A 17,316-nucleotide genomic window follows, 5' to 3' on the forward strand; every position below is an offset into this window, starting at 1 on the left:
TGGTTCAACCCTGGACACGTGTTCATTCAGTTTTGCTCGTAAATAAGCTTTTCTTGGATCCACTTCTAACCAATCATTTGGAGGGGTCCAAACAATCTAACGGGTAATTCTAACGGGTAAGGGTGTTCGTAGATGAAGTATATATAATGTATCCAACAGGCAAATTGTGGCAGGTGATTACTACACCACAACGCCCGGATGGAGATTATTTTAGCATGATTAGAAAGCCCGCATCCGCCAGACTCTAAAGCCATTGCCCTGAAACGAGGAACGAAGTAAAAGGGGTTACTAACCTGCGCGAGCTGCCCGCAAAGTTTCGCTGCGTTCGTCACTGTGCCCTGAAACGAACGAAGTGAGAGGAAGGGAAACGTCCCGCACGTGACAAAAACTATAAAGTCTCGCGACTCAACAGACTGCCAAAAGTCCATGCCCTGAAACGAGGAACGAAGTGAGAGGAAGGGAAACGTCCCGCACGTGACAAAAAGCTATGCCCTGAAACGACCGAAGCGGGTTCCAGCTGATCGTGGTTAGAAAAGTAACGTGACCCGCCCCACCCGGTTGGAAAATCATTTTTCCGAATTTCTACCCACGCTCCACAATTTTTCATGTTTTTAATTGGCTACCACTGCTGATTAAGTACGCGCTAGCAGAACAACTAGTTAACCTGTAACCTCAATATTTCATATACAGTGCATATAGTAATCATATTTAAAGCCTCTTTTTTCTATATGCTTTAATGCTGTAGTGAATGTTTGAATAAATAAGGCACGCGCTATTTGCTGCTGCTGTCAAAAGAAGTTTCGCTAGTGAATAAAGAATAGCACCTTACTTCACTGTGTATGAACAAAGCGCATCCAAAATATATAAACAGACAACATGCCCACCAGCTACCATCCCCTTCACCCATCTCTTCTCTACATTTATTAACCGCACACTTTTTTCCTATTTATTGATTTTTTTTTTTTGCATACCAATCATGGCAGACCACACTACCTTTGCCACCTTTTATGGTGAGCACCTGCCACGGGTATTCTTTGAGCCTAATGATGCAGTTATTATCAATAATCCCCACCTTCTTTGGGGGTACTGCCACGGTGTGTTATGCCTAACATATACAAAGTATATGCTAATGTAAGATCATCTAAGTAGGGACAATTACAGACCCGAATCCGGGCTGGAAGCCAACAGCCTGGCACGCGGAAGTTGCTGCCAACAACCATCGACACCAGATAAAGGCTTCTGGTCTTGAGGGCGCTGCCAACCAGCCACCAAACCCCCGCTTGGTTCTGTCTAAAATCAATATCCTCGTGTGTCCTGTTGTTGAGATAAATCCCACGCACCAGTGTGGGATGACCTTTGAATCCCAGCCTGACTTCCGGCGCCACCTTCGCAATGTCCGCTCTGGTTGCTGTGAGTGTCCCCGTTTGATATATATTTAGCGTATGCTAACCCTAGTAGTTATTAATCCAGACCGTCGGCCTATTAGGCGTGAGGAGCGCCAGTGGGCTAATCCCCAGCTGATTCGCTACGTACGCGGTGGGCTCTAGTGTGCTAATATCTTCGTAAATGAGCCAGGCCGTGGGCCGGCTGCGAGTGTAGTCGGCCATTGGGCTGACAATATGGAACGGATTCCACGCGATGACAGATCATGGAGGCAGCAGTATGGCCGTCGCTTCCATCGCGCCTAGGTCCCCGTCACTCCAACCAGCGGAGGGCGTTCTCGACGTGTGAGTTCTTGTTTATTTACCCATATATTTACCATATGCTGACCAGGTCCAGCGCGGCCAAAACCCTCCAGGTAACCCGGTCGTTTTCCCGGGCTTTACGCAAGCGACCCTAAGCGATAATAATACAACTCCCCCTGTCTCTAGTAATAATAGTGTCAATGACACTCAGTCTGCATCTCCCACTCCCTAGCTAGGTCTTCGACATCAAGTAGTGACGCATTTGAGCCACTGTGAAGCGATGATCGTGGATAGGGAGGAAGCGAGACCCTTTTTCCTAATATGCTTCTGATAGGTCTGACATATGGAATCAATTTTGAATCTCTGCTCTATATCTGTTTATTTGCTAGCTTTGCCATTAATGTAGCCCGTTTTTCCATGCGTTCTTGTATCCTTGCCTGCTCTTCAAGATCCTTAACCTCCTGCTCTAGTTGCTGGATTCGCTTGGCTGCTAGTGACTGTCTTGGTTGTCTTGATCGTGAGCGGGAACGAGAGCACGATGGTGTATAGCTAGTTGCTGGCCCAGCAACAGAAGCTGTCTCCACTAATGAATCAATATCAGAAGCAGGGGCTGACGGCGGACCCATTAGGGGCGCTTCAACCTCAATGGTATCGTATGGGTTGGTTGGCTTCCAGGGGAGGCTTGGACGTTCCTGTCGCTTTTCGGCACTCTTACGATTCCGCCGATCTGTCGGAGAGATATGAGCTATGTCTAATATATGTGAGAAAAAGTGGATTTACCTGTTTGTCGCATTGCTTTCGCAATGCGATTAACATTATCTCGCGCTTTCCATGTTGAATCAGTGTCTTGATCAATATAGCGCTTATTTTTTTCAAGCATCTCGGAAACACGGCGTTTTGTCCTATTAGGGTGAGATTAGACATATGCCTAACATATGAATAACATATATCAAAAACTTACTTAAGAATTGCACCAAGCAAAGAGTTCTTCCGGCCAATCGCCTCATTATCAACAAAATGACTACTCTCACAAATCCCAGTATGGTGAGACGCCATAGTCCACCACTGAATCGGAATTCGGGAAGCTTCACCAGTGAGACCAGCTAATAACCAATCATGCTGTTTATTTTTAAACCAGTTCGCCGTTTCAGGCCATGTTGTTGAAACCTCACTGAAATATCTCAGAATCTCAGACTTTGACTTTGATGCAAAGGCTAAGTCAATAACAGATGTGGCAGGGTGGGATCCAAACTTTTTCCGAAATGCGCGCTTAATATGAACACGACACAGGATCAAGATATGCTGGAGGTGCTCCTTCCATGAAAGGCCTGAGCCAAATGTTTCTACAAGATAGGTTCCAAGCCCTAGAAATGCTTAAGGTCAGCATATGTTGAACATATCGAAAGCATGTAAAACCACGATTGAACCTACCTGCCGCCTGTTTCTTACACATATCAACTGTCACTGTCCGGATGCCCTCAGCTGCATCTTCTCCACCAAGCATATATGCAAACGAAACTGGCTTACGCCCAACGTTCCCTAGAGTTCGGAAAAGTCGTTCAAAGAGCACTTTGTAGGCCACTGTTGTTTCCAAATTCATAAAGACATACGCATAGACATTGGTTCCTATTCTGAAATCAGTATTAAAAGCGTCTAGATAGATAATAGGATTCACTTACTGTTTGCTTCTGTATTCCATGAAACGATTGAGAAAACATTGGTTTTGCCCGCTACCATCTTGAATGCAAGGTCCATTTCAATATACTGTGCAGTTTGAAAAAGCTTAGCCTGTTCATATGTACAGCATATGATGAGAAACTTCTGACGCTCATCATCAAAGAAGTAAACATCCTGAATCCATTGCTGATCAGGTGGCTTCGTCCTCTCATATTGGTATTCACGCCAGACTCCAGCAATATCAGTGCCCAGTGGGTAGTGAAGAAGCCTTTGCTTCCGGATAAGTGCGGTAACCCGATCCTCAATATGTAACCCTGCATGAAGTTCACGCAGTGAAGCTTTGCGTAATTGAGCGAAGAGTGGGGAAACCATTAAGGACCGAGCTGTGAGTGAATTGATATCGTGCAGTTCAATTGCCTCACGAATCTGGGCTGTAATCTCTTGTGGCAGCTTTGTTGGTGGGGGTGGGAAGTGTAAATGACTTCCACGGCAAACTAGAAGCATAAATGGAAATTTATCCCAGCATTTTGGGATGAAGACATCGAACTTGACTGTACAATCTCTTATCACTACTGCCCCATGCCCCTTCGGATGGAGAGAGTCTAGATCCAAGGTTAATTCAATATATGCAAAACATATGCATTACATATGCAATCTCTACATACCACAGTGTGGAGATTGCTTCGTTCGATGTGAAACAAAGAAGCAGTTCTTGATATCATATCCTGTTGCTTGGATGCCATGTCTCTGGACTAGTAGACGAAGATATCGTATATCCACCCGGTGTAGATCGGTGATAGTTTGAATATAATGCCATCTACCATTTCTGGGATGAAATGAAGGACATCCAAGCCGAAAATAGTTGGTTCTAGAATCCTCCCAAAGATAAGGATGCTGACCCGCACATGTACGGGTGTTTTCGCTGGATTTGCAGGGGCCTTCAAAGTTCCATGTCCGCATAAAGCCAAAATATAGCTCTTGTGTACGTTTCTGGAGTTCTGGGGGAATACCACCAAGATACGGCATAGCACGTCGTCTCCGGACTTCGTGAAATATTTGAGGGTTGACCCTGTCATATGCTTCACATGGGGTGATCATATCTGGATGAAAGTGTTCACAATGTTTGACTCCATGACAACGATATGTTCGATGCCAGACACTTGCCTCTGGGTCCTTGGGTGACCGTGAAAGGAAGTTCAAGATTTGAGAAGATGGCCCTCCAGTATGGCCATATGAAAATTGGATCTAAATAATATAGCATTGATAATTAGTATATAGTTAACATAAATATTACATGTTAAGTATATGTCAAACGTACCTCAGACATCAGAGAGGTAAAAATGGGAGTGACTGCCGACCGAGCATCTGGACGCCCTTCCAAAGGGTTTTTCGAAAGGTGAATAAGATGTAAGACTCCTTTTTCAGAGGTGGTTGGATATTCTGGAATAACAGTATGCTCCTGTAATTCATAGGCCTTGACAGAAGATCGCCCGTTTGAACTAATGACAGCACCATCTGCGGAAATATCCCCATTTCCTAATCCCATACTAAGTGGAATTGTTGGAGTGTGTTGGGTATCGCGATCTGTACCCACTGTGAACGGAAACTCAGAGCAGTCCTCATAAACTGATTCTGAAGATGAATCATCTTCAGATTCAACCTTATAATTCTATAATCAATATATGCCCAACATGTGTTAAGATAACTCACCACAGGTGGATTAAAAGCTAATGCTCGAAATGTAGTTACTGGATTGTTAGACTGAGGGGGAAGGTCTTGAAAATCGACCAATGGATCATTAAATGTAGACTCAAAGCGTGTTGCAAAGTCTGGACAATTGAAGACAGACATATTTTGGCAAATATGTAAACAATAGGATTGTAGTTTAAATTGGTATTTATAATCAGTCTACGCTAGTTTCACGCTAAAAATAAGCGACCATGGGTTGAAATTGCCCTGAAACGAACGAAGTGAGAGGAAGGGGAAACGGATGCACGTGACACGAACTATATATTTTCGCGACTCAACAGACTGCCAAAGGTCCATTCCATACAAAATCGTGGCGAAAATGGACCGAAATCGCGATGATTGGCTCGCCGTGCTTCGGTATCATTGGACGAAGGCTTGAGTGCTATTGGACAAAGGCTTCCAATGATATTGGACAAAGGCTTCCAATGATATTGGACGCATGCTTCCAGTGATATTGGACGCATGCTTCCAGTGATATTGGACAATAATTATACCGGAAACGACTCTAGTTTTCCGTTCTTTGTCCAATCCGCTCCCCTGCTGGCGTTTTTGTAGCTTTTCAGTGTTGTTGCTCACTCTGACCCCATCCGCACCATTGGGTTTTTGCTGCTATTTTCGTTTCGGGGATGGCGTTCGCGCTAAAATCACTGAAAGTATTCTTATTGGGTTCGGCTTCGCGTTTCCGGAACTTTAACACGTGCTAGCACCCATGCAGCCCCCTTTCCTCGTGGACCTCGTATCCTTGTGATGGGGACCGTTGTCTACGTTCTTGGCCCAACATTGTCGACATCATCACTCTCTTTTAGTGAAGATATTCTGGCATTATTATTGGTGTTGTGATCATGCGCTCTGCACTTTTACTTTCCCAAGCCTTCTCGCTCGCTATATACGATCAAATCTCTCCGTGTGGCTTGGAAATAATACTGTAAAGTTTTCCGTTTCATTGCATTGCCAATCTTGTATCAATTTGATATCCAGACACTAGATGTTTTTTACACATATATTTCATATCTCTGTGAAAGTCTTGAATGCCACTTCTTCTTGTCCATCACCCTTCCGCCTTGCACTATCTCGGTCTTTATTTCCTCCCAGATCGTTGCCCTTATGCCGTCTCAGGTTAACTCGCCCGCTATTCTTCACTTGAGGGACTTCATAGACAGCGTGGGACCCGACCCATCTCGGCCCAGCCAGGGACTTGCTCTACAAATTGAGGCGTCCTTACATCTTCCTTTCCAAACGGATCTCTACTCAGACGATGTTGAATTGAATGAGCTTCCGACTACCATACTTTTCTTTGCCTCGCCGCGTAACCCTCAATCTTACAAACCCAACAAATTCATCTACGCTTGGGGCTCCTTCTTAACCTGTGTCGACCCGGAAGAGTCTCTACGTCTGATTTTACACGCCCATGAGGTTGACTGGTGAGATCCCGTATCATAACGCCACCCTTGCCTCCCCACCGCTGAAGGTTTCCTTAGCCATCCTGGTGACCATTCTGATCCTCATGCATACAATATGCACTGCCCAGAGGCCGCTCTCCCTACAGTTAGCTTACTGGGAATAGTCCGAGGCGGAGGGGGGCAGTTGAACAATGGGTCTAATCTATTGCATTACGACCTCGAGACTAATGTCTACGACCCGTCCAACAAGGCGTCGGTGACATTTACAGTTTCTATTTACTTCAGGAACGGAAACCGTTGGACAAAATTTCCCGTTCTTTCTAGACAGTCCCGTATATTTATCACGGGAGAATTTTCGGTATCACTACTAACACGCCTCGGCTTGCAATTGGCGTGGATGATGTTTTTTTTATTCCAAATCTCAGCTTCATTACTACAGCTCCAGTGACTCGTACCTCATCGGTGGGAAAGCAGAAACAAGCAGACAGATGGAACAGTCGTGCCAACCCAGCAACTCCAACAAAGAGACCTCGCACGCTGACCTCGACTTCTGATTCCCAACCACAAGACGACGATGTCCAGACTTGTCACTCTAGTGACCCTCGCCTTCTGATAGAATCTGAGCTCTGCGAAGAACTCATCGGTAAGGAAACAACTGCTGACCAACCGACTCGCCTGGAAGACGGTTCGTCTGCTGACACAATCCTTCCGGGCCGTCGACCCAAGAGAAGTCGTAAATTTTCGAAGATGGATTCACTTTTATAACGAGCTCATGTATCGCGTGAACTATCTCCTTTTTATGCATGCCCCGCTCTTCTCAATTCATTTTGACTTTATGGATATATTTTCGCTCGCGTGCTCGTCCAATCATCACACCCCACGCAAAACTTTGCTACGTCACTCAGTCTGTATATAATTGGCTAGTCCTAGCAGGCATACGTGTGTACCTTTCCGGTGGGTTATCAAAACTAATCGTTCGACTTCCATATATCATTCCTCAACTTATGATTCACCTTTCGTGCTTGTTTCGTTTCAGGGCCACAGCGTGCGACAGCGCGCGTCACCAGTTAATCCATAATGCCATAAAAAAGACAGGGCTCTCTTGATTTATCCGCGCTCCCATTGGTTCAGAGTGCGTGCCCGGAAGACCCACACCCCATCAAATTCGCGAAATCCGCAACCGCCGACCGCAGCGACCCTGCCAGGCACAGTCATAGACTATTCACGATTCATTCGGACAAGAATTGCTATATGATGCAGTTGGAGAATCATCCACACTCCGGTCGCACGATCGTACCAGACCTAAGCTTCACCACACCGAATGAGCACATTTAGAGTATAACGTGATTCACTACCGAGTCGCCCACCCTACCGAGCCGCCCGCTCCGCCCGCGAACGCGTATTTCTATCCCTTCCTACCACTTCATCCGGCAACCATGCCACCAATTCGCAATATTACCGTCCATACGCGTGAGAACCAAGAGGGCAGGTTATTACTTGCTATAGAGGCTCTCAAAAACGACGAAAAATTGACTGTCCGACGCGCTGCAGACCTATATGATGTTCCTCGTACTACCCTCCGCGGTCGCCGCAGTGGCACAACTGAACGCACTGCCACGCGCGCAAACAGCCATAAATTGACTGAATTGGAGGAGAAATCGCTAGAGAATTGGGTTCTTTCTATGGACGACCGTGGAATTGCTCCTAGGCATGAATTGGTGCGAGAGATGGCAAATTTGCTACTATCTCAGCGCGGCAAAGGTCCTCCGGTCACGGTCGGCAAGAATTGGGTCACCAAATTTATTAAGCGCACGCCAGAGCTTGATACACGATACACACGCTGTAGGGACTATCAGCGTGCTCTCTGTGAGGACCCAAAGCTAATTCAGCAATGGTTTGACCTTATTCAAGAGGTTATTTGCAAATACGGTATCCACCAAGACGATATCTACAATTTTGACGAAACTGGCTTCGCAATGGGCCTCTGTAGCACTTCTAAAGTAGTAACTCGCGCTGGTTACTATGGACGAAGGACTAAAATCCAACCGGGGAATCGTGAGTGGGTAACGGCAGTTGAAACAATTTGTATGAGTGGATGGGCGCTTCCGCCGGTGCTCATATTCAAAGCGAAAACCTACAATTCGGCCTGGTTTTCCTCCGAAATTGACCTCCCTCGCGACTGGCATATTGAGGTTAGCAATAATGGATGGACGACTAATGAAATTGGCCTTCGGTGGTTAACAAACCACTTTATACCATTGACTAATGGTTATACAAAGGGCAAGTGGCGTCTCCTAATTTTGGATGGACATGGAAGCCATATGACTGCTCAATTTGACCAAATATGTAGAGATAATAATATCATCTCTATATGCCGCCACATTCGTCTCACCTACTTCAACCACTTGATGTAGGTTGTTTCTCTATTATCAAGCAAGAATATGGTCAATTGGTTCAGTCAATGATAGTGGATGGTATACACCACATCGACAAGCTTGATTTCTTGTCCAATTACCCCTATGCGCGCACAAAGGCATACACACAATCAACTATTCGAAATGCTTTTGCTGGCGCTGGTCTTCTACCTCTCTCTGCGCAGAGGGTATTAGAAAAATTGAATATCCATATCAATGTTACTCCCCCAGGAGTAGGGCAGGAGAGAGCGGCAGCAGTGGTTTTATCCCCTGTACACCACAAAAGCCTACTGAAATTCAGCGGCAAACACGATCAATTGGCAAATTACTACAGCAAGCTCGCCAATTAGCGCTGGATACCAATATTGAGAGAGCTTTGGTGCAAATCGAACAATTAGCAAAGAGCGCGCGCGCTAGTATGCATGAAAAAACGCTATATTTAGCTGATATCAACCGAATGCACGCTACCCATGCTAAGCAGCAGAAGAAACAAGCAATTCCTGGCACAAATATTGGTCGATCGGAGGGTTGTACGCGCGCACAGTGGGAGGAGGAATATGTTCGTGCCAATGATACTACTACGGCAGGTCCTAGTGGGACAGGAAAAACGACATTTCAGAGAGCGCCGCCGCGTTGTTCGAATTGCAATACTCTTGGGCATAAGAGAACACACTGCCCGGCTTAGTTTGATATATTTATCAATTTCATACAATTCCTGGTGATCGAGTAATATTCAAAAATAATGGTAGGGGCCGAGCGAAGCGGGCGGCTCGGTAGGGTGGGCGACTCGGTAGTGAATTACGTTAGATGTGTATCCCCGTCTTTGAGGTATATATATTCACACGCAGGTACCTATATCAACCCAAGTTTGCCAGGTGCATGAGGCCATACGTTAATTCCTGACAATTCTAAGGCCACACCTGATCGGATTCACTAATTATTAATCTCTTAAGAGAAATATACGTGACTCCAGTGTCGACTCCCAGAAGTCACTCTCGGAGTAGGAGGAGCTAGATATTGAAGAGGGGAACGCTCGATGGCAGCACGCTCTGAGACGTGCGGGTCGATTCAGCGGAAAAACCACCACAAAACGCACGCGTAGCAATCAGCAAACAGCGAGAAGCCCAAATGTAGGGGTCAGGTCAGGGAGGTGTAAAAAGGTGTATTCTAGAACTAGCTATCCGGCCACTGTATACTGCCGGCTATGTCACATAGTCTGGATGGCACCCATGTAGTAGGGGGAGGGGGTCTCCCCACTACAATATATATCTTTACACTGTCAACCCCAGTTTGCCGGGTGCATTGGGCTCATGTGATATGCCCAGATCGACGTGTTCCTGATTGTTGTAATTCAGAGGAAGATTGCTTGTATTCCTTCTGGACAGAAAACTTGAGGGTTTATATACACATGCGACCTCCAGATTGATTTCCAATCAAAGCTGGTAATTCCGTGAGGTTAGGAATTGATTCCGTTACGATACGACATATCACAACACATAGAGAATAGGCTTACCTCTCTCTCATTCTCCATCCCTCCCACTTCTGTATGCTATGAGGATTAGCCATCGCGCTGTCATTCGCCGATGGACATCATAGACAACAAAGACGTACCTGTCCTGGCTGGGTAGTTGAATCTCTTGTGAGGAAGGAGCTCTATGGGCGAGACGCACCGAACTGCCTTTGCTGACAGGACCTGTTGCTGTCGTTTGCTGGAGAATGCCACGGGAGGAGACGTCGGACGAGGTATTTATAGGCGTAGAGATTGATTGATGCCGATAGTCTCTGATTGAGTCGTCAGTTTTGAGCAAATAGCAAAGTGAATGCGTAGAATCAGGCGTGGCCGCAGAAAAATGTCAAGAAGGTAGGGAAGGTAGGTGAGATACTCTCATCAAAAACAATCTTCCTGTAAATGTACTCGCATGCACCATCTTTCCCACTGTGTACAAGAGCTGATATTTCCATTATGCCAATAAAGTGCGGTCTAGAGCGTGTTTTGAAACGATGTCTCATCTGATTGATCAATCTGTCTCCCGCGATCCTTCGTCAATCTCAAGGATGAGCTTAAAAGCTTCTCAGCTTATGCCTCAAAAATTTCACCGAAGGCTATCTCGTTCCACCGTTGACTAGCATACGCCTATAATTGAAATCAGGGGCGGGTATCTTAGCTACCGTCATCTTTTTGATATGTCGGCGTCAACGCTCCTCTTTGCCGCAGCGGTGGTACTTCGAACCAGTCGTGTTCGAGTAATCCTTTGTCTGTCTGGTGGAGTAGTCAATGTGAGACTTGTGGTCACCCGTAGACCGCGCAGATGCATTCTTCAATATTAACTATCTTTTATTCTTGAGGGCATACAGTATATATTGGATTGGGTAATCCAACTCTCTTCGCCACATCACCGCTGGTGCCTCCAAAGAATTGAGCAACGTCATTGTAGAGGACCTGCGGCTGCCTCTGGAACTGTGCCTAGGTTTCCAGGAGCAAAAATGCTCCCAGTGTGCAGAAGGGCTTGCCCAGGAAGCTCGTGCAATCTCCCAGTGCCCGACTTGGTGCTCCTGGGCCACCATCCAGAGCTCCCAGAATTTGGTCTGTGTACTCCCAGGAGCTAGAGGTCTCCTGGGAACGATTCGTCAGGACCTGGGAGCAGCGTGGCCTATCCTAGAATCGATTGATTGATTGATTTATTCATAGACTGTCCCAGCCGCCCTAAGGCAGCTATGCAGCGTCCAGCTATAAGAACAGGTGTCCCCGCCCTCGCTTTCAGAAAACAAGCCGTTCCTTGTCCGAATGACTTCCCAATCCGCTCCGGCCGGTCGCCCCCCTCCTCATAACTGTAATGGTTGTTCTGTGTCTCTGTACTTGTTAGGCGTTTCCTGGCCCTCCTCTTCTTCTATATACCAAAAATCACTCGTCTTCGCTATGTGTATTTTAGCACCGTGGATGGTACTGCTCGGAATTGTCCCAGCAGTCCAGTCGCCAAGAACATCTTGGCTGCTTGTACTACCACTGACGGGCTACAGAGAATCCGCTTGATGTCAATGCATAGAGCCTTGCCTGCCCACATTCGATGTCGCTCGTCTGCGCAGTTTCGGCATTCGAGTAGGATGTGGGCTCCCGCATTTCCATTCGACATTTTTCGGACACGTCAGTGGTCTTCAATCAGCATCCGATGCCGTGTTCAAAAGTTGCACAGAAGGCAGAGATGCTATTTACGCTGATGGGTGGAAAGGATGGCCAGAGGATGCAAATCAGGAGGATTTCTTGACTTGGTTTGCAGATCTGAGCGAAATGCTGGCCAAACTCTCGAAAGACTACAATCCAAATTCGACGCATATGCGAAGGCCACTAGCACAGCCCAACAAGCCTATTCAAGGCTCTACAGCAGAGCGCAAACTGGATATTGGCTTCGTGAGTGACACTAACGCGGGCAAGGATACCCGATGTCAGTGGTCAGAGATCCTCGTGCCTGGAGAGCTGAAAACCAATCCATCTGCCGATACCACTTCCAAGGCATGGCTTGACTTGGGGAGGTACGCCAGGGAAGTCCTTGCAGCCCAAGATACCCGTCGCTTTGTCTTAGGCTTTACTCTCTGTGGATCTCTAGTGAGGGTATGGGTCTTTGACCGCCTGGGAGGAGTCGCATCCGAGCGTTTTGATATCAACGAGGATGGTCTCCAGTTTGTGTCCACCATTCTTGGTTTTCTATGGATGAGCGAGGCGGAATGTGGATTTGACCCTACAATCATCACGAAAGACGGCCGGCGATTCATCGAGATAGAGCAGAATGGGCATGCCGAGCGCGTCGTCCTCGAGAAATTGATGAAACGAGCACCTTGCATCGCGGGTCGAGCAACAACGTGTTGGAAAGCGCGTCGCGAAGAGGACCCTGAGGTTCCGCTCGTTGTCAAAGACTCTTGGCAATACACAAAACGCGACGAAGAAGGCGATCTCCTTCAAGAAGCCACGGAAAAAAGGGTGGTACTCAATAGTGTACCCTTCCATCTGTTGAGATACAACAGGGGATTGACGAGAAGGTAGTGAAGAATATCTTGGAGATTTGGATGCGATTGGTTGATGATGATTTGAAAAAAGATACAGAACTGCAGAAAATGGGAAGATACAAGGGAATTTAACTTGACGCAGCGGTCAGGCTGATATAGTGAAGAATCAATAGAATCGGCCCGTATCCCTGCTCTTCTTGCATCCTGTAGACCTCCGCGCTGCTTCCGAGTCGATGTACCTAATATACAAATATCTGTTTGGATGTTTTGGACTGTTGGCCGGCAGTCACAATCGAGATCTTGAAGACACCGATGTCTTTTGGATCAAGATATCGATGCCTGACAGCAGACCTCGACAGAAGCTTGCGAGCTTGCGAAATATAAAGAAGAAAAAATCCGCAAGTGTGGACGAAAGTAAATGAAGGAGTCTGGTCGAAGTGAAAAGAGGTATAAAAAGAAGAGAAAAAATATGCAAGTGTGGTAATGACTGTCACAATAGCAGCCTGCTCGGAATGAAGGAATTTGGACTACTGGATGCGACCAGAATCTCTCTTGTAGACAACTGAAACGAAAGTGCTGGAGCTGCTGCTAGCAGGAGGCGGAGGCGGAGGCAGGGGAATGCTAATGGAAGTAGGCCGAGGCAAAGGAATGGGAGTCACTCCACTTGAGGTAGGCAGAGGGGAAGCCGGGCCAGACGAAGGTGGAGGAGGCCAGTAAGTTGCCGAGCTTGAGGGCCGCGGGACGCCTGTCGGCGATCCGGTCGGGGTGTAAGGGGACGATGCTGGGGACGATCCAGAGGGGTACCACCACGAAGAGGGCTCGGGAATTGGAGTGAGGGGAGCCGGGAACGACGACGAAGGAGCAGAGGTAAGATGGTACGGGGCTGGCGAAGAGTAGGTAGGGATCGAGGGGAAGCTCGATGAGTATGATGTGCTAGGGGCGCTTGGTGGCTTGTCGAGTCCGGTACACCAGGTGGCCAACTTCCAGGATGCCACCTAGGAATGGGCAGATTAGTATAGGACGTGATATAGGAGTAAAATGAAGACTCACCCCGAGTTCCGCCACCGCAATGTCCTTTCCATCCGCTTCCTCGACCCCCGCGGAAAGGTCGACACCAACAAGTGGTTCGGCGATCAGAGCGTAGTGCGAACCCTTTGCCTCTTCACAAGCGTCCTCGGTTGCTGCCTTAGGTGAGTAAATTTGTTTAATCGGAGAAAGACAAGGTATCACTTACACTCCTTCAACGCGGCATCAATGCCCAGGTAAGCGAAGAGCTCGACACTCGCCTCATACCCCTCATCTAATGCGCGTCAACAGATGAATCAGGAGACCATATCAAAAGTAGTCTTACTAAGAGCTGACACTTCCAGCCCAACGCTGGTTTTGAGGCCAACTTTCAAAGAGCCTTCCAGAGCCGCGTCGAAGGTCAACGGCTTCGGAGTGAACTGCGGCGACCAACCACTTGAAGCAACGCCAGCATCCAGCAAGTCGAGTGTCAACTGGGCGGAATCTTCCAAACTAGCAGTGCCACCTCCTGAAATTGCAGCACTTCCCTTAAGCTCAATTTCGGTCGCGAGACTAAATTCAATTCTAGGGCCGAGGTCGAGAATGCCTCCAGCAATAGAGACACCAGCAATAGGGATTGATCCGAGAGATCTCTCCATTTCGACCTTGCCCATCTGGGCACTTAGTTTCAGCTGCGGCTCAAACTTTGCTTCAACTTCACGAGGAGAAACAGCAAGTTCCACGTCAACCGGGATCATGTACTCGGTTTTCATATGGAAGGCGAATTCAAACTCTCCGCTCGTGCCACAGCCATCGCAAGTGTACTCAAGCTGGACACCGTCGTAAGTGAATGCCGCTTTGTTAAGCGGTAACTCCTGACTGATATCGAATGAGTAGGAATCATCATAATCGCGCTTTTTCGAGGCAGGACGACCGCCAACAAAGAGCTCATATGTATGAGTTGCCTTAGGCCAGTCAGTAGCTTTACCAATGGCCTTGATAGTGTTCGCGCAGTCATCGAATTCGACATCGGTGATAGTGAAAGGCAGACGGTCCTCATTCCACTGGCAGTGGCCCCTTCCGGCAACAAGCACGAAGGTGTGATCCTCTGCATCGTTAACCCACTTCCAGGCTTTGGCACCATAGCGGTAAGCCTCCTCATCCTCAAAGTGCATAGTCAGGCTGTCCTTAGTGCACTCGGTTGACTTGAGCCAAGGGTAGAACTTCTCCATGGCGATAATGTTCTCGTGCTTGCCTGGCATGTAAGCCGTGAAGTTGCCGAGGGCGTATTTGCCCTTTCCACTCAAACCTACACGCAGTGCAGACTCATTAGTCTCACGTGTTGTATAGAACATCAATTGTATCCGTACGTACCGCCCCACAGGAAGGTCTCCGTGCTGAGAAGATCCAACTTAGTGTAGTCATTGTCACGAACGACCAAACGGCCTGGCGCGTTCCCAAGGATATCAATAGGCTCTAGTTGAGTGGCTTGAGTGGCCGAGGCGACCTGGCCCAAGAGGGCAGAGGCAAGGCCATAAGCCAGCCAGGAAAGGCGCGAAGGGCCCATTCTTCAAAAAAGAGGGACAAGGGGTCGGACTTTGCGGGCTAATCTGTGAAAGCACGCCCAAGAGGGGATTGTGAGTCTGAAAACCAAGCAAGTCCACAAGGACTCGACGGAGCCGCTTTTATACGAAGACCCTGTAGCCCATTGTCAAAACTATACGGAGTGTTCCGTACAAACCACAGATCAGCCGCATGGTCGATTCAGGGGAATCCAATCGCGTTGGGCGTGCCAAGATGTCTGTATATGAGCAATTCGTCGGGTTGCTGTCGATCGTTGCTCGGCAATTGGCGGAGACCCTCGTGTTCCTGAACCTGGCCCGTCAAACTGGTGGATAAAGGCACCAAACGGGATCCTTTTGGTCCTTGGCGACGTCCCTGAGGCTCCGCTCGCACGGTCACATATGCCATAGCGCGTCTCAGCCACTCCCGTAAAAGAACACGCTTGCTATCCCTCAGATGCCCGCTGATCGCAATTGGAAATAGGGGGCAGATACCTGCCCATCTTGGGTATATACCACGAGGTCGGGAGAAGTGGGCATACGTTCTCAGCGACGGACCGCAAAACCGTGCCCGGAGTTCTGCAGGTGGACTCCGTATACATCTTGAAGTTCCTGAGAAAAGGGAAACGGAAGAGGCGTAAGAGGTGGGAGAGACCCCAAGGCGATCATGCCTCGTAAACAAGGCACACACGCGATTTAACGTAATTCACCACCGAGTGAGCCCCACCGCCGAGTGAGCCGCCCAACCAAAAAATCGCGTCTCCACGCGTCCCTCTATCTTCCACCAACAACCATGTCTCTAAATCGCGTTGGATCAAGCCAAAATGCTATACAGCAAGAGGGTCGTATATCGTTGGCCATACAAGCTATAAAAAACAAGGAAATTAGCTCGATTCGGCAGGCTGCAGAGCGATTCCAGGTCAACCGTTGTACGCTCACGCGTCGGCTCCGCGGTACAACAAGTCGCGCTGAAACGCGCCCAAATGGCCATAAATTGACAGAAATCGAAGAGAACTCACTGCTACAATGGATTCTCTCAATGGACGATCGTGGTGGGGCACCTAGACCCTCTACAGTGCGAGAAATGGCTGATTTTTTACTACGACATCGCGGTACAAGCAACACTACACCGATTGGCCAAAACTGGGTCACAAAATTTGTCAAACGCCACCCAGAGATTAAATCTCGCTTTTCACGGCGATATAATTACGAGCGCGCACAACAGGAAGATCCAAAGGTCCTACGCGAGTGGTTTACTACCGTACAAACCGCGATCTCTACATACGGTATCCTATCGGAGGATATCTATAACTTTGACGAGACTGGCTTCGCGATGGGCCTTACCGCAACCGCGAGAGTTATTACGCGAGCAGAATATTACGGTCGAAGATCGGTCCTACAGCCAGGAAATCGCACCTGGGTAACCGTGATCGAGTCAATCAGCGCTTCAGGGTGGGCGCTTCCACCAACGATTATCTTTAAAGGCAAAGTCTATAAAGAGTCGTGGTTTGATAAATCTTCCACCCGACTGGTGCTTCGAGGTTAGCGCAAACGGGTGGACAATCGACGAAATAGGCCTTCGGTGGCTTCAAAAAGTGTTATTCCATCGACAAATCCCCGTACAATTGGTCAATATCGACTAGTAGTCCTCGACGGCCACGGCAGTCATTTAACACCACAATTCGATCAACTTTGCTCAGAAAATAAGATCACACCGATCTGTATGCCAGCTCATAGCTCTCATCTTTTACAGCCGCTCGATATCGGGTGTTTTGCAGTTCTTAAACGCTCATACGGAAGCTTAGTTGACCAGAAATTGCGGCTC

The 17,316-nt window shown here is 47.9% G+C and overlaps 4 protein-coding genes across 4 annotated transcripts; 2 read left to right on the forward strand and 2 right to left on the reverse strand.

Annotated features, from left to right (window-relative positions):
* Nucleotides 1-976: 976 nt before the first annotated feature.
* Nucleotides 977-1,840, forward strand: N7532_007233 (uncharacterized protein; the record flags this gene model as incomplete). The annotated part of the gene is made up of 5 exons (XM_056619726.1): nt 977-1,094; nt 1,150-1,410; nt 1,459-1,529; nt 1,600-1,727; nt 1,780-1,840. The coding sequence occupies 5 exons, from the start codon at nt 977-979 to the stop codon at nt 1,838-1,840; spliced, it is 639 nt and encodes a 212-aa protein (XP_056473092.1).
* A 213-nt stretch (nt 1,841-2,053) lies between these two features.
* Nucleotides 2,054-3,734, reverse strand: N7532_007234 (uncharacterized protein; the record flags this gene model as incomplete). The annotated part of the gene is made up of 5 exons (XM_056619727.1): nt 2,054-2,412; nt 2,466-2,587; nt 2,647-3,049; nt 3,117-3,311; nt 3,365-3,734. 5 exons carry the CDS (start codon nt 3,732-3,734, stop codon nt 2,054-2,056), a joined length of 1,449 nt encoding a protein of 482 aa, XP_056473093.1.
* An 8,256-nt stretch (nt 3,735-11,990) lies between these two features.
* On the forward strand, nt 11,991-13,056 carry N7532_007235 (uncharacterized protein; the record flags this gene model as incomplete). Its single annotated transcript, XM_056619728.1, has 3 exons — nt 11,991-12,022; nt 12,073-12,901; nt 12,943-13,056. 3 exons carry the CDS (start codon nt 11,991-11,993, stop codon nt 13,054-13,056), a joined length of 975 nt encoding a protein of 324 aa, XP_056473094.1.
* A 1,190-nt stretch (nt 13,057-14,246) lies between these two features.
* Nucleotides 14,247-15,496, reverse strand: N7532_007236 (uncharacterized protein; the record flags this gene model as incomplete). Its single annotated transcript, XM_056619729.1, has 2 exons — nt 14,247-15,238; nt 15,304-15,496. The coding sequence occupies 2 exons, from the start codon at nt 15,494-15,496 to the stop codon at nt 14,247-14,249; spliced, it is 1,185 nt and encodes a 394-aa protein (XP_056473095.1).
* Nucleotides 15,497-17,316: the final 1,820 nt, after the last annotated feature.

Source organism: Penicillium argentinense (genome assembly GCF_028826775.1).
Source record: "Penicillium argentinense strain IBT 30761 chromosome Unknown utg000006l_segment0_segment0, whole genome shotgun sequence".
NCBI classification, from domain to species: Eukaryota; Fungi; Ascomycota; class Eurotiomycetes; order Eurotiales; family Aspergillaceae; genus Penicillium; species Penicillium argentinense.